The sequence below is a fragment of the Chroicocephalus ridibundus genome, chromosome 4, assembly GCF_963924245.1.
Source record: "Chroicocephalus ridibundus chromosome 4, bChrRid1.1, whole genome shotgun sequence".
NCBI classification, from domain to species: Eukaryota; Metazoa; Chordata; class Aves; order Charadriiformes; family Laridae; genus Chroicocephalus; species Chroicocephalus ridibundus.
Window position 1 is genome coordinate 53,092,285 of NC_086287.1, and position 22,758 is coordinate 53,115,042.

At 45.9% G+C, this 22,758-nt stretch overlaps 1 protein-coding gene across 2 annotated transcripts in view; it reads left to right on the forward strand.

Annotated features, from left to right (window-relative positions):
- Positions 1-19,471, forward strand: part of TMEM260 (transmembrane protein 260) — a 38,903-nt gene extending 19,432 nt beyond the window's left edge. For both annotated transcript variants that reach the window (XM_063332893.1, XM_063332894.1), the window contains exons 4-16: positions 1,929-2,106; positions 3,789-3,902; positions 6,293-6,472; positions 8,898-8,938; positions 9,896-9,979; positions 10,339-10,456; positions 10,636-10,808; positions 11,963-12,134; positions 12,950-13,098; positions 13,988-14,164; positions 14,723-14,776; positions 15,193-15,283; positions 16,612-19,471. In XM_063332893.1, coding sequence (XP_063188963.1) covers positions 1,929-2,106; positions 3,789-3,902; positions 6,293-6,472; positions 8,898-8,938; positions 9,896-9,979; positions 10,339-10,456; positions 10,636-10,808; positions 11,963-12,134; positions 12,950-13,098; positions 13,988-14,164; positions 14,723-14,776; positions 15,193-15,283; positions 16,612-16,884 — 1,804 coding nt within the window. In that variant the 3' untranslated portion in view covers positions 16,885-19,471. The remainder of the gene's footprint in view (positions 1-1,928; positions 2,107-3,788; positions 3,903-6,292; positions 6,473-8,897; positions 8,939-9,895; positions 9,980-10,338; positions 10,457-10,635; positions 10,809-11,962; positions 12,135-12,949; positions 13,099-13,987; positions 14,165-14,722; positions 14,777-15,192; positions 15,284-16,611) is intronic.
- The last annotated feature ends 3,287 nt before the right edge of the window (positions 19,472-22,758 follow it).

The following is a 22,758-nucleotide window of genomic DNA, read 5'->3' on the forward strand; positions in this document are numbered from 1 at the left end:
AGATACTGGTAGTTTGCCTGATTTCCTACAGAAGAGGTTGCTTGTCGCCTTTCTTCAAAAGCTTATAGGGTACTTTGCAGACACAGATTTGGTCTGAAACAGTCCCACCTGCTGTCAGTTGGGAATTTTCGGACTTTTTTTTCCCCTTGCATTGATTTTTTTCAAGACCCTTTCCTACAGTCTTGATGCTGAAGCTCCATGTCACCCTGAGCTTGTCTCACTCTGGCCTTGGACACCTGAGAGTTGGTTTCTTTTTCCCCAGCATTAACTGAACTGCCTTATTTCTTACCCTCCAGAAGCTGCAGATCTCAAAATGCTTTACAAAGGAGATAAAAATCATTAATCCTATTTCGCTGATACCTGGGGCAACAGCAGCAGAGTGGCTCATCCCAGACCACCCAGGATGTCCAATGTTGGTGGCAGGAGGAGGAATAGAGACCTGGCCTTCCAAACCCTCATCCCAGTCCTCTCCTCCCCATGAACCCTGCTTCCCATTCTTACTGGATTAAAAATTCCCATTCTGACTGCGCAAGCCCTTCTTTGACATCTACAGAAATAGATTGGCTGTACTGAGGTTGTTTTGGGAAGGTGGAAAGAAAGCATGGCCAAGGAGAGGAGCCCTTGCTAGAGAGTGCTCTGCCAGCAGCTCCCTCATCTCTGTTCATAGGGGCTGTATGTTTTGTTTCCTTAGTGTCCATTTATCTCAGAGTTACATGAGGAACCCCATAAGCAAGTCCATTCTACGATCCCTGATGGCAGAACAAGCCACCTGGGGACTATGGCTGAGCTAGAGGATATGGCCAGTATTTAGGAGCAAATTACACATGAAGAAGTTGGCTAGCTTATCATTTTCGGCTTAAACCTGCTGGAAATGTTAGGACTAAATGGAAGTGTGTGTACCTGGAGTGGGACTAGAAAAATACCCAATTTATGGTGGACCCTGGCTTAGTCTTACAGCGGGATGGTGAATTTCTGGAGAGGAGCTTTGACCATAGCTGCAGCTATTTCCGTCTTTGGATAAGGCTTAATTGAGCTGGTTGTGATGCCCAACGTGGCATCTTTTCAGGGTGACTTTCCGAAGGGGAGACCTTCCAAAGAGGCAGAGGCGGAGCTGCCCCTGATGTGACTGGGCGGGAAGAGCCGCTGTTGCAGAACGGCTGTAATAGGTTTCCTGGGCTAAATCCCACCTCGTGGGCTCCCTGTCCTGGCTGCAGCATCCAGCCGAGTTGGGCAAGCAGCTCCGTGGGGAGTGCGTACCATAATCCCATCCGAGAGTCACAGAGGTGCCCAGCTTTTAGGCTCACAGCCATCCCAACAGCGGGTGCTTCACCTGCTCCCTCCTGCTTGCTGGACCTGACACCCATTTTCCCAATTCCTGACCCCAGCAGGCACCTCTCCCTGCTGGGACGATGGGTTCCACAATCCTCACCCACCCCCAAGACACTATACAGCCCCCCACCCCCGGGAAAGCTCTGCTAATGCTGTCCATCATGAATAGCTCTAATCCACTCTTTATTTAGCGCCTTGATGAATTTAAGGCTGCATCCTTGCTGGCATCTCCTCCAGCGGAGAGCATCCCGTTAGAGGCGTGACTCCCTGGCTCGGGGGACCACGACCCGCCGAGCCATCGCTCATCGGGGTTTCTGAATCCAATTCAGTACTGGAAGTTTTCATGGCGCTTATGAGAAGCCGCCGACTCTTTGGCATTGGGTGGCTTGCAAATAGACGGGCTGGCTAACGCCTGCTCTTCCTAATTGAAATTATTAGGAAGATATTAACCATATAATGTTTTGGCAGGGTGCTGGGTGGCAGTCATCATTTCTGCTGCTACAGTATGTTTAAAAAAAAAAAAAAGAAAAAAAAGAAGAAGGACAATAAAGTAGGCTTTTTTGTTGGAAAAGAAGATTTCATGTTATCTGTGTTTGCAGGCTTTCTGGCTCATATGCTGGAGGAATCCTTGCTGCGGGGGTGTTTTCATTTTCTCGTCTAACATGGCAGTGGTCCATCACGGCGGAGGTTTTTAGCTTAAACAATCTGTTTGTGGGGCTGCTGATGGCTCTCACTGTGCGTTTTGAGGAAGCATCCACCGCAAAAGAGAGATCAAAGGTAAAACATCTCAAGCAAAGTGAATAGTTCTTTATTTTATTTTTTTTTTTCAGTTAGTTATCATGCGTCTGTTTCATTTCCTGTTCATTTAGTGCTTAGTTTTGTTTAAATAAAGAAGGTCAAATCTGGGGACTTGGTTCAGCACCTGTGCTGGGTGATGTCCACCCCTGACCTACCTGGATGTTCAAAAAGCGCCAAACATTGAAAATCCCGTCCACTTTGCTTAAGAGTTGAGTTGGGACCTGTTGGATGGGTTTGGGGTTGGGTTGTTTAATACGTGCAGGCTGGGAACACAAAAAGCAAAATCATTTTCCTCTAAATGGTTTAGCGCAAAGTTTGGTTTCCTGCATCAAAGACTCAAACTAGGCTGTGGGTGTTCACGTTCTTGTTTTCAGAACTGTTATTTTCCCTTGGGGTAAAAAGATACGTTTTACAGAAAACTTCATCTAGACAGAGCCCCATGTTTCTACTGAAAAACAGAAATGACCAAATATTCAATCAGTTCTTCTTTTGAAATTAAGTGTCCCCCTAAAATAATGGCATTGTTAAATACAGAGACTTTAAATTTCATGCCATATTCTCTGCTTTATAAACAGACTGGGCAGCCAAGTGATAATTTTTCCTTAGCAGTCTTGTTCTTTCTACTTCTATTTCCCTGAACATCTGATCTCTTCTCTCCCAGACTTGCCTGCTGTGACTCCTGTAAATTGTGTGAATAAAAGGATTTTTGTCGGGCTAGGCTAGAATTTCAGGAGTCTGTGGTGGTAGTTTACTCAGCTTCGCGAGTTCTCAAATAACATGTTTTACCAGTGGTTATAGAGACCTTGTTTCAGAGACCTTGTTTCACCATTGGATTTATATTTTTATTTCTTTTCTGATGAGTACTGTCCCAAGATCTCTACAAGCTGAACTCCACGAAGACGGAGTTGGGCATTTTTCCAACCTGCTCCCGCATTTCACGTGCCCGAGTTCCACTGGGATTTTGAGAAGCAGTTAAGGAGCTTGTTTCGATGTTTTTTGGGTGTCCGGCATCCCACGCCTTGGAGAAGCCAGGCTGCCAACAGCAAGCTCACAGCGCCTTGCATAAATCAGATGGTCGTGCAAACATCTTCGGGGGTGTGCTTGGAGTTCATCAATACACTTGAAAAATTACTGAGGTTGCTCTGAAAATGTACTTCTAGACTAACAAGGGGTATCACATTTAATTCCCTTTGCTTAGGAAGTTTGTGTAGCCCTGACTGTAGTCCTCTGTGCCTGAAGAAGAGGAAAACATCATTCCTGTTATATAAAATGACGTCTCTGTATATAATGGCATTATTTTAGGGTATGGCTTCCAAAAAATTTGCATCATTTGGAGTTAATTGCTGGGCAGTCTCCCCTGTGCAGCAGGGGTTGGGGAATTGGACCCCATCGCATCGTTATGATGTAATGGTGCTAAACAGGATCTCTGTGTGCATGGAGATGTAGCCATTCAGCTGGACGCTTCTTAAAGAATGTTTTCTGTTGAACAAATGAAATCTCCCTGTAAATAATCAAAAATAGCCTATGTTGTCTGTGTTACAATTGACCGGTGCTCACGGATGTATTTGCCTTTCTCCGGTAATTGCTCTTTTGGTCTCTGGATGTTTTTGCAAACTGTAAAGAATAATTGTGAACGTATTGTTGGTTTTTTTCCCTTTCAGATCTCTAAACTTGGTGCCTTTTGTTGCGGGCTCAGCTTGTGCAATCAGCACACGATAGTGCTTTATATCGCTTGTATCGTGCCTTGGGTTCTGTCCCGGCTATTCGGAAAGACGGTATGTATTTTGCTGACCCATACCTCTATTTTTGTAAGGCAGTGAGTAATTCTTTCTTCCACGCACTTGTGCCACTTCGATGCTGATGTACAAAGAGGAACAGTCAATGGTCTGTCCAATCCAGTTGGTCATAACCCAGTGAAGTTACGGTCCTTCGGTCTGACATCAGAGCCAGCGATCACGATTTAGGGGCTTTGCTCACACCAGCCATCTGTGAGCTGCCCATGTCTCCTGGCATGGGAGAACTTTCTGCCCCAGCTGCTTGCACATACCCTGTGAGCAACCATAAGACCGATACTTGGAGCTAAAAACTGCTCAACCTATAGGAAATAAGAGCACGTTCAATGACCTACCAACCAGGAAAGTAGATGAATATCTGTCAGTGAGAAGTCACAGGCACGTGCAGTCTACATGCGCTGCTTCTCCTGCCTGATGGCACTGGCCTTCTCATGCCATCAATTCATCTAGAGATGCGTTGATGTTGATTCCCTGGTGGTAGCAAACGAATGCTGTGTCCACTCATTGCAGAGCATCTTGCCACTGGTGTTGATAGTTGAAGGTGCAGACAGAGTAAGCAGCACAGCAAGAAGGGTGCAGAGGCTTGTCTCTAGGGGGAAGTCATCTTCAGCATCTCCTTGGGATGTGCCGGGCTCGGTGGCCTCCAACTCTGATGCAGCCAGGACTTGAGACTTCTACAAGAGATCAGCTCTCAGGTGAAGAGCACCTGGCTCGTGCCAGGTGGAAAAGACAAAGGAAGGCTGACCTTTGGTGAAACTGCAAGCCCGTTGTGCAGTCAAATAGGTCCCTTTCATCTCCTACTGGAGATCTCGTTCTCAAGATGTCCCTCCTTCTACCGCTCTTTATTAAACTTGCTCATTGCATAAGAAAGTGAAAACACCTTTTTGCATGCCTGGCTTATGAAGGTGGTACGTACCCATCTGCTTGAGGCTCTTGGGTGACGTTCAGGGGTCCTGCAGTGCTCTTGTCTTCTGTAGGTGGTCTTCTGTGGGTCAGTGCATAAGGCTGGATGCAGACATGTTGTAGAAACTCTACTTTGCCTGAGAACTGCACATCTCAATCAAACAGAGCAGATGCACTGATCGCATTGCAAGTGGCCCTGAGAAGCCTCCACCTACTCCCCCCCTCTCTTTTGCCACCCTGAAGGTGACAGTTGGGCAGGTTTCTGCTGGGCCAGTCCTGCCTGTATTTTTCCACCCTTGACCTGACAAATCAGATGTGATTCCGGGTAATGGTACAGGGTATAATAACTAAGCCCGGAGTGAAGCATGTGAGCTGCAAGAGAGAAGATGCAGCTCAGAGAAGCTTGATCCAAAATCTGTTCAGCGTCTCCAGCAAACCCCTTTCTGTCTATATATTTCCTTTAACACAATGAAGACTCACTTCTGCAATGTGTTTGTGTTCTTTAAACAGAGCTTTTGGGTTTTTTTTTTAACCGGGGAGATCCAGAGACCTCTGTGATTTCCAGCAAGGACAATCCTGTGCCAATATAATATTCCTGGGAAATACTTTAGACAGCCCAGTAGTGCTGGCTGCAGAAAACCACCTAATAAGAAGGATATTTGATGGAAAACAGTGCCTTTTTAAGTAAAAAAGAGCCAGCTTTCTTCTGAAGGAACTGTGGCCACCACCGTTATCAAGCTACTTTTTCTGCTCTGTAGATCATCACTCTGAATGGTGCCTCTTCCCCGTAACCCCAACTGCCGAAGAAGCTCTTTGATTGACAGGGCGGTGGCTAACGATAATGCAAGCGTGCAATATTCTAGGGTGGGATTTTCCAAAGCACTTAAAAGAGTTAGGCACAGAAGTCCCTTTGAAAGTCTTGTCTTCCTGACCCCTTAGGCAGTCTCGAAAAATCCCACCCCAAAAGTTGGCCTATCCAATTTAGCCAGGGTAATCGCGATAAAGTAAATGGCAGAACCGACTCCTGATGATGGTGATGGTGTGTGTAGTTGTACTAGAGCTGCATTTTTTTTTTAATTTTTTTTTTTTTTGCCAGATGGAATACCAGCCAACTCTTAATCGCTGCAAAGTGGGTTATCTCAGCCTTGCAGTGCTTCAGCCATCTATGCATGTCATGCCATGATTTAAATGTGAAAGATGCAATGAGTATGATACTCATGAGTCCTAGCTAATATTATTTGCTTCACTTAAATTTCACCCTGCCATGCAAAGGAGATCAGTTTGATGCAGTTTCCTAGTAATCCACAAAATCGTAAGGTTTAACATAGCATTTTGTAGGGACTTACTATAAATTGAGAGATCAGCTCTGTGTAAATATATTTGATGTTTTTTCTTTATCTGTTCTTGAAGTTCCAGCGTGATTAAACTAAAATAAACATTGTTATGCAATATGACATATTTTGGTGCAGGAATTGTCCCTAGGCCATTTGCTGAAGTTGGGTTTATGCTTCTTGGCTGGTTTGCTGCCTTATCTCTATCTGCCGGCTTCGTCCTACCTCAATCGAGCCCGTTGGACATGGGGAGACCAGACGACTTTTCAAGGATTTTTGACCCACTTTCTCAGGGAAGAATATGGGACATTCAATCTGGTAAATAAGGGTCATTTTCTAAATGACTTTATTTTAACTTATGCAATAGCAGAACCTTTCTATTTGTGACAATTAATGGCTTGCAGAGGCAAAAATTGACAATGTTTTCTTTTTTAAAAATTTATTTCTGATTTTGGCCTTCTAATCTGTCGGGTTTTCTGGGAATGGATCACATGGCTGGGAAAGCAAAGAAATAATTCTCTTTGCCCTTACAGGGCGAGCCGTGTTATTTACTGGGAGCTGTACGGGCGGCTCGTATTTGTAAGAGCCCAAAGAGCAAACTGTGCTAAGAGGGAGATGGTGACATAGATTTTGTGTTTTTCTTGTTTTAAGACAAATAATTGTCTTTTTTTTTTAATTCATTTTAAGCTCAGCTATTTAACTACTCATAAGCAGTTTTCATTGCTGTACCTTTAGAAAAGATTCCTCTTCACTTACTTCTTAGTAATGTTGAATTTAAATGAATGGTAGGTTTGAAGGGTCTCAGAAACCTCTGATTTGAGGTCTGTGCTCTTGCCGAGGGAGGGAGGTATTGCATGGTTTCTTGTAGAGCGTAGGGTTTGCATCGGCCTCTCCAGCCCCGATTTAGATGTTTGGCTCTGGCCACCCAAGGAAAGTAAGCGCCCAGCACCCTTTATGTCCTTCCTGCTTCAGAGATTTCAGTGCAGAGGGCTGGGAAGTCGCACCACTGGGGAAAAACAGAGAAAAAGGTATGGTCTACATATTGGGTCACTTCTTGGGGTCCTGAAGCCCCATGTCCTCAGAAATTAAGCCCCCACATCCAGCCAGTGTGATGCAGTGAGCACCGTTGCCATTCCATTACAGCCTTCTCCGAGAGCTGGATGGTTGTAGGATGTGAGGCAAAAGACTTGGTAATTCCTGCTGCTGCACTTAATATTTCCAAAACTCCTTCCGAGATAAGATCCACCCTCTGAAGGAGTTCTGAGATTTCCCCTGTTGTCCTATTCCCAGCCATCTCCTGAGAATGAGCCTCCGTTGGGCAGAGCAATACCAAGGCATGCAAATCCCTTAACTCCTTTCTCCATCAAATGTGATGAATTCAAGTTGATGTTCAAGAGGCTTAGGGATGGACTGCGTGTAATCCTACACCACAAATCACATTTATGATGAACTCATCTGAAGCAGAGGCAATAAATGCAGCAAAATCCAAGCGTTTGGTCCCGACACCAGTTGGGTTAACGCCAGAGCCCTGCCTGGATGGACGGACAGCCCTTGCATCCCACGGCTCCGTTTTAAGGGCAGGCAGGGTCAAAATAAAACAGAGAAGACTCGGGAGAGGGTTCTACCTCTAAGCAGGATCAGAAATGTCATCTCCAGCGAGGGATGTGTCTGGGGCCAGAAGCTGTTGGCTGCCAGCAAGGTGGGGCTTTGCAAGGAACAGAGAGGTAGCAGTGGTACTTCAGGAGCTGTGGGCTGGCTCTCCATCCTCTAACATTTTTATCATATAATTAAATCTTGACTGCAATTAACTGTTCCATTTTTATTGAGCTTAAATATTCCTTCCAGACCTCCTGGCTCCGTTTACCTTATCTTTTATCTGGTAGCCACCACTTTTCCAAGAAGCACCTATGGAGGTAATTCCTCACCTCCACCGAGAATGACTTCTTTCCTGGACTTGTGCCATGCATTGCAGATCTCTGCAATGAGAATTCTTATATATGTCATATAAATCTCATACAGCTTTGCCTCCGTCAGGGCAGAGGGGACAGGGACGAATCTGGTAGGAAAGCAGGAATTGAGGCTCATGTGCTTGTTTCAGCCTGTGGGGAGATGTCCCAGAAAATAATTGCACCGTGCAGATATCTAGGATAAGAGGAAATGGCCTCAAATTGCACCAGGGGAGGTTTAGATTGGATATTAGGAAAAATTTCTTCACTGCAATTGTTGTCAAGCATTGGAACAGAGAAGTGGTTGACCCACGATCCCTGGGGGTATTTAAAAGACACGTAGATGTGGTGCTGAGGGACATGGTTCAGTGGTGGACTTGGCAGTGTTAGATCAGTTGGACTCGATGATCTTAAAGGTCTTTTCCAACCTAAATGACTCTATGATATAGGAGAGATCATAGCTAAGCCATATGATGTGCTCGAGTCACAGGTTAATGGGTTGGTAGCACCTTGTAAAAATGCTTATCCAGGTGGTAACCCCTGCACAGGGGCATAATGTAAAACAAGAACGTGGGAGAGAATCTTGCAATGAAGGTTTTAATAGAGTTTGCTGTCTTTTTGTTGGTTTAAGCAATTCCTGTTCCCTGTGACCACCTTGGGCTACCACCTGAAGGAGCTTTGAGGAGCCCTGACTGGTCAGGGCTCTGCAAACAGAGAACGAAAAGACTTTTCCTTGCCCCAGTGACATGACAATCAGCGTGTGGGTTTCTCATGGGTTTTCTTTCTTCTTAATCTAGGCCAAGTCCGAGACAGGATCCAGTATGAGAGAGATGCTGGTGTGAGTAAAATCTTGATTGTGCCTTTTAGTGAAGAGAAACCTGTTGCTGTTGCTGTGATTTTGGCCAAAGTGGCTCCTGTCCTGCCTTTTCTCGGCTTGGACCAGAGCTGGGGCCGTGTGTGTCTGGCGCAGGGACAGCATGCGTGTCCGTCTGTCTTCGCCATCGAAGGAAAAATGTTGGATCCCCCTCCCCAGTGATTTTTCATTCAAAATCCTGACATGTAAAGTGAGCTTGTTCCCATTTCGGATAGACTTAATCACAGCCAAATGGGAAGATGTTATGTTGTGCTTATTCCCTGCTTCTCTTGACACTTTGATTGAGTGCAAGGGGTGATTCGTGGCCAGCAGATCAAGAGAGGTGATTCTCCCCCTCTACTCTGCTCTCATGAGACCCCACCTGGAGTACTGTGTCCAGCCCTGGAACCCTCAGCACAAGAAGGACATGGACCTGTTGGAGTGGGTCCAGAGGAGGGCCACGAAGATGATCAAAAGGCTGGAGCACCTCAGCTATGAAGACAGGCTGAGAGAGTTGGGATTGTTCAGCCTGGAGAAGAGAAGGCTCCGGGGAGACCTTAGAGCCCCTTCCAGTACCTGAAGGGGGCCTACAAGAAAGCTGGGGAGGGGCTGTTTGCAAGGGCATGTGGCAATAGGATGAGGGGCAATGGTTTTAAACTAGAGCAGGGCAGGTTTAGATCAGACATTAGGAAGAAGTTCTTTACAATGAGGGTGGTGAGACACTGGAACAGGTTGCCCAGAGAGGTGGTGGAGGCCCCATCCCTGGAGACATTCAAGGCCAGGCTGGATGAGGCTCTGAGCAACCTGATCTAGTTAAAGATGTCCCTGCTTACTACAGGGGGGTTGGACTAGATGACCTTTAAAGGTCCCTTCCAACCCAACACATGATTCTATGATTCTGTGATTTGGGGATGACGCATCCACGCACTGATTTCTCTGCAGTTTCCAGCTGGCGCAGATGAAGTCGGAGCTCTCCCTTCCCGTCCTCGCCCTGGCGCTCATGGCCTGTGTGAGCACAGCACTGCCGTAAGTTGGAAGAGAATATTTGCTTTGACATGCACTTTCTTATTACTGACCACACGCACAGTTTGCTTTACCTTCTGCTTGCTGATGCAAAAATTTCTGTGGCCATCTACTAATTAAGAGCGAAATATCCCTGCTCCTGATAACCCTGTGGCTTTGTAGACGGCAGGCTTAAAAATCTTGAAAGCCTGATGGTTTTGTGCTTTTGAAAACTGAATTTTTCATAAATTGCAAAGGTCAAGAAAGGCTCATCAGCTCCTTGTATTAAAGGTATGCAGAGAGAGAGTGGTTCTCAAGCACATAAAACTTTTGTCTTCTTTTTCATTGTGCTGCTAGAGTGCTACTTTCTTTTTTTTCAATAGGATAAAGCAGCAGAAATCACCTGTGATCTGGCTGTTTGCTGGAATGCTCTGCCTTTATTCCCTTTTCTTCGCTTGGAGAGCAAATTTGGATATTACAAAACCTCTGTTTCTGGGCGTGGTAAGTTGCACTCCAAAAATTCCTCTGGCATGTTGATTTTTGGAAGAAGCCTTAAAACTGCCTCGTGAGGAGCAGGTGGTTGCCTTGAAGCTGCTCAAGGTGCAAAAATACAACTACTTATTCCCTTTTCCTTAAAGCTGGGGCAACAGAGATAGGGTCTGTGGGGTTTTGTTCCCTAGGTGGAGCGGTTCTGGCTGCAGAGCAGTGCGGTGGTGGCTGTGCTGGCGGGCCTGGGGCTGGCCGCGCTCGCCTCGGTCGGGAACGCCGTGCTGGAGGCCAGCCGGGCAATGCCGTGGATGGAGTGGCTTTCCGCTCTCGCTCTTGTCACTTCTCAAATTTGGGCAAATTACAGGTAACGAATCCCCCGGGCACGTGTCTTGGCGCAGCCTTGCAGGGCTGCGGGGTGCTGCACAGATGGGGCGATGCTCTAAACCCCCCAGCCCTGCTCCTGGGGTTTCTGCCCCTGTCTGGAAGTGGGAAAGGCACTTTTCACATCCCACCTAAGCTTGTGTGGCCACAGTCTGCGGGACTCCTTTGTTTGATCTCCCTCAAAATCACCAAGCACCAATTCCAGGCTGTAAATGGGGGTGTTGTGTAGATTGAATGAAGAAAACTGTGTAGATACGTAAACTTCTAATGAAAGAAACTTGTAAATCTTTTTTTATTTCCTAAGGAGGCTTGCAGAATTCATTTGACGTGAACAGTCACCTTCTTCCCCTGTTTTGCTTCAGGAAACCTTGTGCCCTGGGTTTTTTCTTACATTTTTTTTTTCTTTTTGAAGAGTTACTTCTGTAGTGTAGGGCTTCCTTATCCCATAACCACACCAAAGATTCTGCAGTGGCTTGGGTAGGGATCAGTGTAGCAGTAGGGGTGCTCAGGTAGAGGTTGGCCAACTGGTGAAGTGTAGAACACGCAGAACTTCATACACACATCTTTTCCCAAAGGCTGGTCCATAGCTGAGCCAGTCATAGTGCATGTCCTGAGCCGTGTCATGGAGTGTCCCCTTCTTGAGTCCATACCTGGAGTGTGTGCACACATGACTGTTTAACGAAAAGGTTTTAATCTCAGGTAATGTGATTCTACTTCTGCCTGATGCTACAAAAACATGGCTTTTTAGTGCTTAATTAAAAGCATTTGAAGGATGGGGATGATTTCAAATGCTTTACAGAACCATCATTGTACTGGTGCTTTCAGCTCCAACTAGTAAGTCTTTAGGTTTAGCCCAAGAAAATAATCAGAATTAAGGTGAAGGCATGCAATAAGTGTGTATTTTGGCAAAACCGTAGTGGCTTATGTTTCTGGTGCTGTTTTCTGGGAGGCTGTAGCGTAAATGCCTCGTTTCTGCATCTTGATTTCTCTGTAAATGGACATGATGCTTTTCAGCAAGATCTCACCAGGGCAAAAGTCTTCACCTGTCAATGCCTGTTGCATAAAGTTCTTCTGAAGATACGCAAAGCCATGCAAATACCTGTGTTTAAGATACCATTTTTTATCTGTTCTCTTAAGCGCTTGTGATCAGAGCAACAACTATGTTGTTGATAAGTTTGCAAGGAATCTGCTGTCCTCCATGCCGACGGGTGCAGTGATCTTGCTAAGAGGAGACTTACCCGGGAACGCTCTTCGTTATCTTCATTATTGTGAAGGGATGAGGCCAGATATCACCTTAGTGGACCAGGAGGTAGGTTGAGAAAGTAATATTAAAAGAAGTAACAGGCAGATTTAAAAACAGGAAACAAAAGTTCAGTTGTTCCTTTCTCTTCTTGAGGGAGTCTCTTTGTTCAAATAGAACTAATGATGCAGAAATAAAATTGATTTTTTTTAAAGGGTTGTGGGTGGGACAGAGCATGGTGTGCAAGTCCCATTCAAGCCCCAAAAGCCAGTAGCGGGTAAAGAGAAGGGGAAGCCCAAGTTCTTCATCATGACAGATATCCAGACGTGGCACAGGGCCGATGTTTGCCTGGCTGAGGAAGGTTTGTCCCCACTGTTTTCTGGGTTTGCCCCAAAATAACAGCAGCAGAAGGCTTCTGGGAGCAGCCTGGAGGGCAGCAGCTCAGCAGTTGCCCCGTGGGCGATGTGGCTTTGGGATTTCTCCCAAGGGGTTTATGATGCCAAGCCTCATTCCCTGAATCCCCTCTGTTGTCTTGGTGGTTTTGCAGATCTCTGCGTCTAGTTTTTTACATTAGAACAGAGGTGCTGCGTGTCCCTGGGTGGTGTTTGCACTCTTTCCTTTTTTTCCTGAGAAACTGGAGAAGAAATATCCCCCTTACAGAAGGGGACACCGACACTTCCACATCAGTCCCTGCACTTGGCTGTGCCACAAGAGTTTGTGACTTGTTGGGAAACCCAACCCCCAACACCTCATATTTAACCAAACCAAATAACTGAGCAAAAAGAGTCATTCCTCCTGCAGAAACCATTTGCTGCAGCTTCTGGATGTAAAATGGATGAAATCTTTGTTTCTTGTTTTAATTCTGCTTATGTTTTCGGTGATAGATGATGACTTATGAATGGTATTTACCCAAGCTGGCAAAGCATTTACCTGGCGTTTATTTTCCTGGGAACCGGTGGAATCCTGTGGAAGGAGTATTACCCGATGGGACGCTAGCTTTTAATCTCCATCGTTTCCTCAAAGTAAATAAACAGTAAGCATTTCTTTCATATGTAACAGCTTTCCTAGACTCTTCGACCTTTTTTTTTTCTTGAAATTGTTTATGGAAGAGCTTGGTACTGCATCCAAAAGACCAATTTTCTCCACTGACTTCCTCCCCGGTGGCGAGATTATTTTTGCAATTAAAGCAAATATCTATGCAGAAGTAACTCCATCCGGATATAATGTTGCTTGTTGTTTTGAGGTCGGTTTGGTTTTTAGGAAAGAAAAATAAGGCGGTGATCGGCAGAGAGTATTTACTGATTATTTTTTTTGTTGCTGTTGATACAATTCATCACAAAAAAAAGGAACATTCCCGTGTACTCAAAATGATGACGGTTGGAGAGCAAATTGCTGCTGCTTCTCCTTCGTGAACATTGTGGCCAACTGATTAGCATAGAATGAATGTATTCCAGGAATAATCATCATATAAAAATAGCTTAGTAAGAGTGGAGAAAGGATTAGATACTCACATGAATAAGAATAGCATCTGCATTTAGACTAGCCACAGTGAGCCCTGCGAGTGTGGGTAGGCAGAAGAGCATTACCGGGTGCCATCGGGAAGAAACGGGCTTCTCCTACGGCTTCTGGCACCTTCGAGAGGTCCAACACAGGGGAGAGGATGTGTCTCCTGTGCTGGCAGCACAAGATGTGCAGTGCCAGATGGGGTATTCGCTTCCAGGGGGAGAGCTGGTTTGCCGGCTGACACAGAGACATGCTCTTTCCAATGTGAAATGGTCTGAACGGGTATCTGTGCCGCAGAAAATGTTGTGCTGCTTAAGACCTGTCCCCTGGCGTGGGGTGCGTGGTTTGCTCAAGCACACGGGGTGGCCCGTGGTCTCTGGCATGGCTTCATGATTGTTCTTTCTGGGTTTTTTTGGCAGCAAGGAAGTGTTTGTCTGCATAGGTCTTCATGAAGGGGACTCAACCTGGAGAAGGAGCTATTCGCTTTGGCCGTGGGGTACGTGTGAAAAGCTGGTTCCTTCCGATGTTGTCTTTGACCCAGAAGAGTGGATTCATCTTACAAGAAATCTCTATAACTGGACTGAAGATTACGGCAGGTACGAGGCAGAGGCTCGACTCTGCTCCTTCCTGCTCATCATTCTTCCGCCACCATCTGCCACATCCATTGCAGTATTAGAGAAATTAAACATGAACTGTAATCATGTTTTGTGTTCTGAAACATAACAAATCTGCATGTGGTATTTTTATTCGTGTTAAAAATGGAGAGGACGTTTCTAGTCAAATATTAGGTCCAATACAAATCTTAAAACTTGATCGGGAACCAAAAAACATTGAGGGCTGGGGACATCCAAAGCTTTAAATGTCATAGACTGAACTGTGATGGGTGGTAAAAAGCATCTCTCCCTTTGAGGATAGCTAGGATGCTGTGAAACACCTGATAGACCAGAGGCTCCTTCTATGGAGAGGGAAGAATAAAGTTTTATGAATGACTGAGGGTGAGCTGAATTCCCTGCTGTCAGAGCCATAGGCTTCATGACGGGTTTTCTTCTGTCTGGGAGGTCTGTATCTGCTTGGATTAGAAGGGTTGGTTGCATGGTAGGTGAAACACAGTGACATGGATCTGATGGCTGAATTTTATTTTCATTCCCATTTAGTTTCAAGCCCTCTTCCTGGGAAGCTGTCGCCAACGAGGAGATGTGGCAAGCCAGGTGATGCTCCTTTGCTCCCTTCCAACAGCCGGTGGGTGATGCCAACTCACTGGGGTGGAAATACACACCAAAGCAGGCAGCTTGATGGTGCATGGCCTGATTGGATCTAAATGTGCCAAGCTTTGGAAGGAAAAGGTTGGCAGAATGTGGTGAAGGGTGCAAGGCCTCCAAAAAATCCTTGAGGAAAGTGGTGATTTTGTTCACTGGAAGGTTTTGCTCCAAGTATCTCAAAGGAGCAGAGGGTAGTTTGGACATAGGGTGAGAAAAGACATCACGGAGAGAAGTTTGTATCACAGATGACTTAACTGGAGATGCTGGTGTACTGTCCCATATGTGGGTACGTTGAAGATATGTATAACCACGTGAGCTGGTTACATTAAGCAGTTGTTATATGGAAGTCTTTCTTGTTTTTCTAGGATGAAAACAGCTTTCTTTATATTTGACCTTGCAGAAACTGCCAGTGTGACTGCGGAAATGAAATCACAACTTTACACCTTGGCATACACCGTAAGTCATATTTTGGTTATAAATGATCCTATTAGTCTCTGTCCTTTTTTTCTTTTTTCTTTGGGTTTTTTTTTTTAAATTTCTCGATTCCATAGAGACATGGTGTTCTCATATGGGTCGGCAGTCCTGTAATCTGCGTTCTCCTTTGCTCATCCAAACCGGGAGCACAGCAGTTTCAAAGAGATTTGTTCAGGTATTTTATCCATTCCTATTTGCCCCCTCGGTCACGGAGGATGCCAAAAGCCAACCAGCCGACACCCTGCTTTTGCTATAATTATGTTGTCTGTGCTGGGCTCCAAACCCAAGCCAAGAGACTGCTTGTCCTGAAGTCCCCTCTATGCACTTTTCCCCTCTGTCATTACACAGTCTTGCATCTGAGCCAGCAAGTGTAAAATCCAACAGTCTTCTCACTGCAGATTAATTCTGCTGCAGTTCGCAACAAAGAATAACACCCATAGAATCATAGAATCGTCTAGCTTGGAAGGGACCTTTCAGAACCATCAACCTAACACTGACAAAACCACCCGCTAAACCATGTCCCTCAGCACCATGTCTGCCTGGCTTTTAAATACCTCCAGGGATGGCAACTCCACCACTTCCCTGGGCAGCCTGTTCCAATGTTGGACAACCCTTTCAGTGAAGAAATCTTTCCTAATATCCATCCTAAACCTCCCTTGCTGTATAAGTGGATGTAGGTATCTCTAGAAATACCGGACTGCCTGAGATGCCACCAGATGCACAAAATGATCGGTGTGTGTCAGCAGAGAGGAAGAGTGTTTCATACCCCAGCAAAGAGTCAACAAATAGTTTCCTTTCAACTTTTGCCCATTTTCCTGTGATTTTTGCCATGCTGAAAAGTTCTCAGGCACCTGCCTGCTGTTGAGCTTTTGAATGTTCCCACTCAAGTCAACAGACTGCTTAAGTCCCGTGGAAGATGTCCTGATCTCCTGAAAGATATTGAGTAAATATCTTTCCAGGCGTGGCAGTTAGATCTCTATTTTTTTTGCCCCCAGCCTGGTGTAACACCTCTCCCAGGGAAGCGCAGAATGTGCAGTGGGGTTATCGCCATCATCTGTAACGTTTCTAAGCAAACAGCTGCTGTAGGAAGGGACACATTTCAGCTTCCCCTTAGATTTCTGATTCACACTATTGCGTGTTGCACGGAGTGAGTTACAGAAATGCTCCGACTCTGGACTTGGCCTTCTAAATAGCATCTGTTCTTTTACAGTCAGTTTTGAAGCACTGTTAAGAGCTGTTGGTCCCATCCATTCAATTAATTTGTGTTGTCCCCCCCGTTTTCATTTTTTTTTTTTTTGTCTCTTTAACAGTCGTACAAAGAAATTGTCAACTCTCATCCAAATCACCCGGTGAACTGGCACAAAAACTACGCCATCGCCTGCGAGAGGATGTTGCGTCTCCGTCGGGTGGATGAGGATCCTGAAGCGTTGCTCTCCGAAACTGTGAAACATTTCCTTCTGTACGCCCAGAAAGCGGAGGATGATCCCCAGCGGCAGGATATTCTGCAGGCAGTGAAGCACCTGAAGAAAGAGCTGCAGGGGCTGAGGAAAATGAAAGACAACGTGAGGCGGGGAGCCGCGTAGCAGCCGGCCCTCCACCCGCCTGCCGAAGTGCTGAAATTTTGCAGTCGGGACTTGAAAGTCTGAATTAGTCCTTCGACAACGTGAGAATGGTTTTAAAAGGCGACAGAAATGGCAGCGGAGAGGAAGTCAAGTGTGGTGTTTGGTCTTCGATTGCTGTTGCCAAATGAACTGTTTGTGTTGTTTTGTGGGGGTGGGGGGACAAACCCATCACTAAATAAAATACTGCGTTTTCAAAAGGAGAGTTTTCTTTTAAAAGAAACCTGCGAATCTGTTGTACTGTGAAGATCTTTGATTATTTTTTTTTTTATGAATGCAGCATCCTCTATAGATGCAAAAAATGTAGTTAGTCTTTAAATGTTTCTTCTGGTCCTGAGCCAAAAGGTTTTCTACAGCCATTTTTCTTTAGCTGTGCTGTGTCTGGGGGTCTTTATGGTCGCAGGGCAGCATGGTTGGGTAGGTTTCCATCAGGACAAGGATGTGGGACGGTGCCCTTTGCGAGAGCATGATTGTTTGCTGTTCCTTGGCTGTGCCCATGCTGCAGGCACGATGTCCTCCTGGCGTGGGATGGTGGGTAGAGACCAACCCAGCTCTTTCTGCCTCCATTGCTTTGTGAGGATGTTTATTTTCATTACATAGGGGTTTTATGCTGGCATAGACTTTACTGCGCTGGTTTTCCAATAGTGAGCAAGCAACTTGTGGATTTTCCCTTGCAGAGCACCGTGACGGCAGGCAGCAGCCTGGCATCTCCTGCGCCGCCTCCACCTGGGGCCGAGGGACCGTGGTGGTGAGACCTTGTGCGGGGACACCAGACCAGCTCCCCTGGGACACTGCTGGCCCCGTGGCTCATGGCATCTGTCCCGTGGCCTCTTTTCGTGCGAGCCCAGAACGCTCCTCTACTCTGCCACGTCCTCGCAGGTACCGGGAATGCCAGAACTGCAATTTTAGAGATCTCGGGGGCTTTAACCAAGTGTGAATCCATCCTACTTTACGATCTACCCAAAAACAACTCAGTTAACAAGAGCTCAGCTACGTGTTTTCCAAAAAAAAATTACATAAACCAGCACATATTTCAAAATGTCGATTGACGTGTTCTTCAAATGCTTAAAACAGACCCAAAACTCTGGTATAGTTAGTGGAAAGTTGTGTTTGTCAAAATTGTCATACTTGGTTCTGTGAGATCTCAGCCCAGCGGTTTTGTAGGAGAGAAGTTGCTGCCAGGCCAGGATTTCATTTGCACTAGTAAAATTTTCAAAGAAGAAAGTACCTTCTGTAAAGATCGTGTTACCAAGCATCACCTCTGGAAGCTTCCCAGTGGCCGGGAGGAGCAGAGCAGGATTTGCGCGGGAGCGAGGGGTGTTGCGTGCGGATGCTCTGTTGCTCTCTGGTTTGAGGTATACGTAGGCGCAGACTGAGGCTTATGTGGCTGCTAATCCTAATAGATCCCTTTAAAAGCATAGAATACTTCGTCGTTGTTCTCTCCAAGTGCCGAGTTTCCCCCGGTTGACTTTCATTGAATGCCGGCTGTATAAAAATCACGCTGCCATCTAGGAATCTCTAACTCCGGTTGCAAAATAACTTCCTTTATTTTTCTGCCTCTCCTTCTGATGTATTTATATAGTATGATTCCCATAGGAATTCCCTGTGTTACTTCTATAAACGATTCCCGTATAAACAGAGATCTATACAGCAGATGAGAAATGAGCACTAAAAAGAAATAAAACGACAGCTTCCGGGTTGCAAAGCCACAGAGCAGAGGGGAGAGAAGGAAGAAGAGCGGTTCAGGGGTGTCATTTTAACTCTTTGTGTTGTAATTGACTACATTTCAGGTCAATCGTGCCTCACTTAAATCTCTTCCTTTCTCTCAATCCCTGCAGAAGTGTTTGTACAGAGCCGGGGAATATCATACATTCCTCCGTGCAGCTTTCTCAGGGCTGGCTTTCTTCTCCCTTCTCAAATTCAACCCTTCAGCCTCGCAGAAAGGCATTAGGAATCCGATTTTTGAATGCTTTTGTTACCTGCATTATTGAAAATCCATTCAAGCAAATATACTGAGCTGAGGGTTTTCTTTATCTTGATTAGATGCCCCTCCTTAGCTGCATAGTCTTGAAATAATTGGAAGCTTTTGTGGATTCCACTATCTACTCGGGGAGAAAAGAGGGGCTGGACAAAGGTATCCCAGCCTGCAGCCAGCGTCGAGTAACGTATCGTCCTATATTGTAATATATTGCAAACTGCAAGGAGAACTTTCCCACCAGCAAAAGCCTTCCCAGGTGTGAAGGGCGGTGAAACCGTGATGCTTTTTCAGGGAGCAGCGCAGAACCGGTTGACGCGTGCCACGTCATGGATGCTGTGACACAGGTGTCCGCGCTGGGTGCTCAGCTCCAAGGTATCACCAGTGGCTTGTCGCAAAGGGGAAAATAGATTTTAACAGAGACGGAAGATACGAAATTCCTCCCCCCTGAATCTGTTTGAATGAGATTTGCTGGTGCTTGTAGGCGAGGTGGCTGCACGGGATGTTTCCGAGCCTGTTCGCTAAAAGGCTGGCTGAGGGATGCTGGCAGAAGTTTAATTTTTATCAGCTCCTCTTAGGTGGCACCCTTAAGTTTATCAAACAAGCAAAGCTGATTTGCTCTTCGTTAGTCTCAGTTGCATGAATCGGTTGCCAAGTAAACAGGATTTTGCATTTTCCTAATTACTTTCATATTTGTGTTTTACCTCTATTTGTTCTCTTGCAAAACTGGTCCTAATAATTAGTCAGGCTCCTGCTGCCTAGACCTTAAAAAAAAATAATAAAGGGGGGGAGGAGAGGAAAAAAAAGACTTCTGAGGGTTTTTTCTCCCATATAAATTCATTTTTGTTACAAGCATCTTTTATACATATTACTAAAGGGAGTGCACTAAGAAATGCAAATAATAGTTCTTTATTTTATTATGACAGTTAATTAATAGCAACCTGTTTTAATGAATAAAGTCACTCAGAGTCCTTCAGCACTTCCTAAGTAGAGGCCAGAATCTGTAGGGATTCTTTTTTCCCCCCCATTGTATAGCTCCGAGACTCCGCGCACTATATAGGGCCTGTATAGAAATGCTCGCTAATGAAGAGGGAGGGCGAGGAACTTGTCTGCATTCAAAGATCACTGGTGAGTCATTCAGCGAGAAAAGGCCCCTTGCTAGGAATAGTCACAGTTCCGCGGCATTGTGCTAGCAAAAGGGTTTGATCAAAGGTCTCCTGCCGAGCTTGCATGGTTTCCTTTCATACGACGACCATAATTAAAACCACTAATTCTCTTTTAAAATGCTGCAGGATGCCATGTAGGCATCTGTCTGGAGTGTCCTTTGTGCTGTCGGGAGCTGTTAAGGACCAGCGCCGAGGGCTTTTCAGCGACATGCCAGTCAGGAAGGTGATTCGACATAAGGGTGCCTCTGAAGGCTTGACAGGGCCTTGACTACACAATTCCATCTGAATTTGCCCCTTGTCAGCTGCCAGTAAATAAATCTCAAAGAGAAGAGAGGGGGGGAAAAGCTGAAGTTTCATTACCTGATCCCTGGGGCTTTGTTGGTTTTGGCATCGCCCAGGGGGAAGCCCTCGCCCCTCGGGGCCGGGGAGCTGGAGATGGCCATTGGAGACCCCGGCGCCCGGGCCGTTTGAAGACCGTCAATACTTGTAACAGTTCAGCTGTTAGGAAGACAAATAAATGGAAGAGCCCATTAATCCCCTTTGGGTACTCAGTGCCTTTTGCCCTTTTATCGCAGCCTTATTAGGTTCCTACTCATCTTGAACCGGGAGGGGTGAATTGAAGTTGTTGAGCGCTAATTGGCAAAGACTTTTCATCGTGGGCCAAGAACTTTCACTGACTTGAAAGTAACTTCGCCACGGGGAGGATCGGCAAATTCTTGCCTTGCCATTAAAACAAAACCCCCAAATCCCATTGGGATTCAATGCGGTGTTTAAAAAAAATTGGGGGGGGGGGGGGGAGGAAGAGGCAACTGCTAAATTGTTGGGCTTGTCCTTCATGGGGATGTTGGCAACTTATATTTGCTCTTTAAAAGAGAGTCACAGAGCCAGATGCGGCACAGGGAATCCTGAAATGCAGTTGAAATCCATGTCTGACGTGTATGTACCCATTAGCAAAACCTGCTCGTGGACCAGGCTTCCCAACAGCAGCCTGGGAGATGATCTGTAAGGTGGCACCATTGTTCGTAACAGTTTGCAACCACTCAAGGGTGGAGCAGAGCGGTGCTGAGGTCCCCGTATGCCCGGGGACAATTCTGGCTGCCCTCGAGCCATCCCTGGGTTTGGTGATGGGATTTATACATGGGAGATATTTCAGTGTGGAGGCACTTGGATGTTCTCATGTGAGTTGTTTTTTAATGTTGATTTTGGTAAATGCTGCATTAGTTTGAGCGTACTTACTGCCCTCTCTCCCCATGTCCCCCATTGCATATTTTAGACAAAGAATAAAACTTTTGCCAGGTTGTGAAAGCACCTTATACGTGGTAAGTGATGTTGTCATGGGCCATCTCGGCCTGGAAGACATCAAGCTGGGGGTTTTAGAGCACAAAATCCTATTGGTGTGTTCCCCAGCCTCTGCATTTATGGGGACTAATGAAACAAGGTGCCTGCATTAAGGATGGCATCTCCCACTGGGATGTGTGTACCCTGGCGAAGCCCACCTGTACAGGAGCCCTCACCATCTTTCCAGGGTCTTCCAGGACCAGGAGCTTGGCACAGTGCTACCTGAGCAAACAGGCAGCTACAGCTCCTGCACCGCTTATGGTAGGGAATGAAGACATCATTGTCAGTACCTTCCGAAAGGCTGTTTGGTTTGAATCTGCCCGATGACGCCAGAGCGAGTACTTGTGGTGTTGCTTCATGGCCATGAAGGACCATGCAGTGGTCTGGGCGCTGGTGGCACCGCATCCTCCACGCATTGTCCCTTCTATAGGAGTGTTTGAGGGCTCTTGGGTGTTTTGGAGTTGTAACACATTGTTTCTGGTCAGATACAGCAGTAGCTTGGCTGAACTTTGGGGAAAAAACACTTAAGAGGAGCATGGTTTTGAAGGGCTGCTTAAAAAAATGGCATCTGAAGAACTCCCCAGGGAGAGATCCTCCCCAGGGAGGATCTGCTGCCTGTTTCAGGCCAGAAGGAGGACTTGCGTGCCCAAATCGTTGCCATTTTTTCCCTAAAATTTATTGTTTCTCCCTTGCTGCCACTTGACACTCCTGTTATATTCAAATTTGACATTTCAATAAAGGCTTTTTCGAAACAGACTGAAAACAAGGAATGAGTATAAATTGGAATAACTTTATTCAGATGAGTGGAGCTGGGGGAATTTGTGCCGGCGGAGGGCTGGTTGGAGATGGTGTGCTGCGATTGACAGCCTCCATCCAGCCAGCGACCCTGCACGGCCCGCTTCTAATAAATCTGAGATTTTGCCTTTGTTTTGAACAAACCCAAGGCAAACATACTGTTTATCGGTGCATTTTATCAGTAAATCCTTGTTGGTCGAACTACAGCAAAAGTGGGGTTTGCTGGTGAGTGAGGAAGAGACACGATGGCCTCAAGGAAGATGAAGGTCAGCCTGGATACTTGGTGTACACGAGCGTTGTCATTGCTGGTTAGAAAACGAGGTCAATGAGGTACTTCTCAAGAGAAGTTCTCTGTAAGTGATTATTTCCTGCCAACATTTGGGAAAGAAAAAGTAAGAATTTGCTACTTGATTGCAAGCTGTGGTTTGGCATCGAAAAAACTGGATTTTTCTTTAAAAAATTCACAATCATAATTTTGATCCTTAAACTTAATTGAGCTAAGTCAATCAGATGATGCCAGTCTTGCATTTGATTGAAGACTGCAGTTTGGTTTTGCTAGAAGAG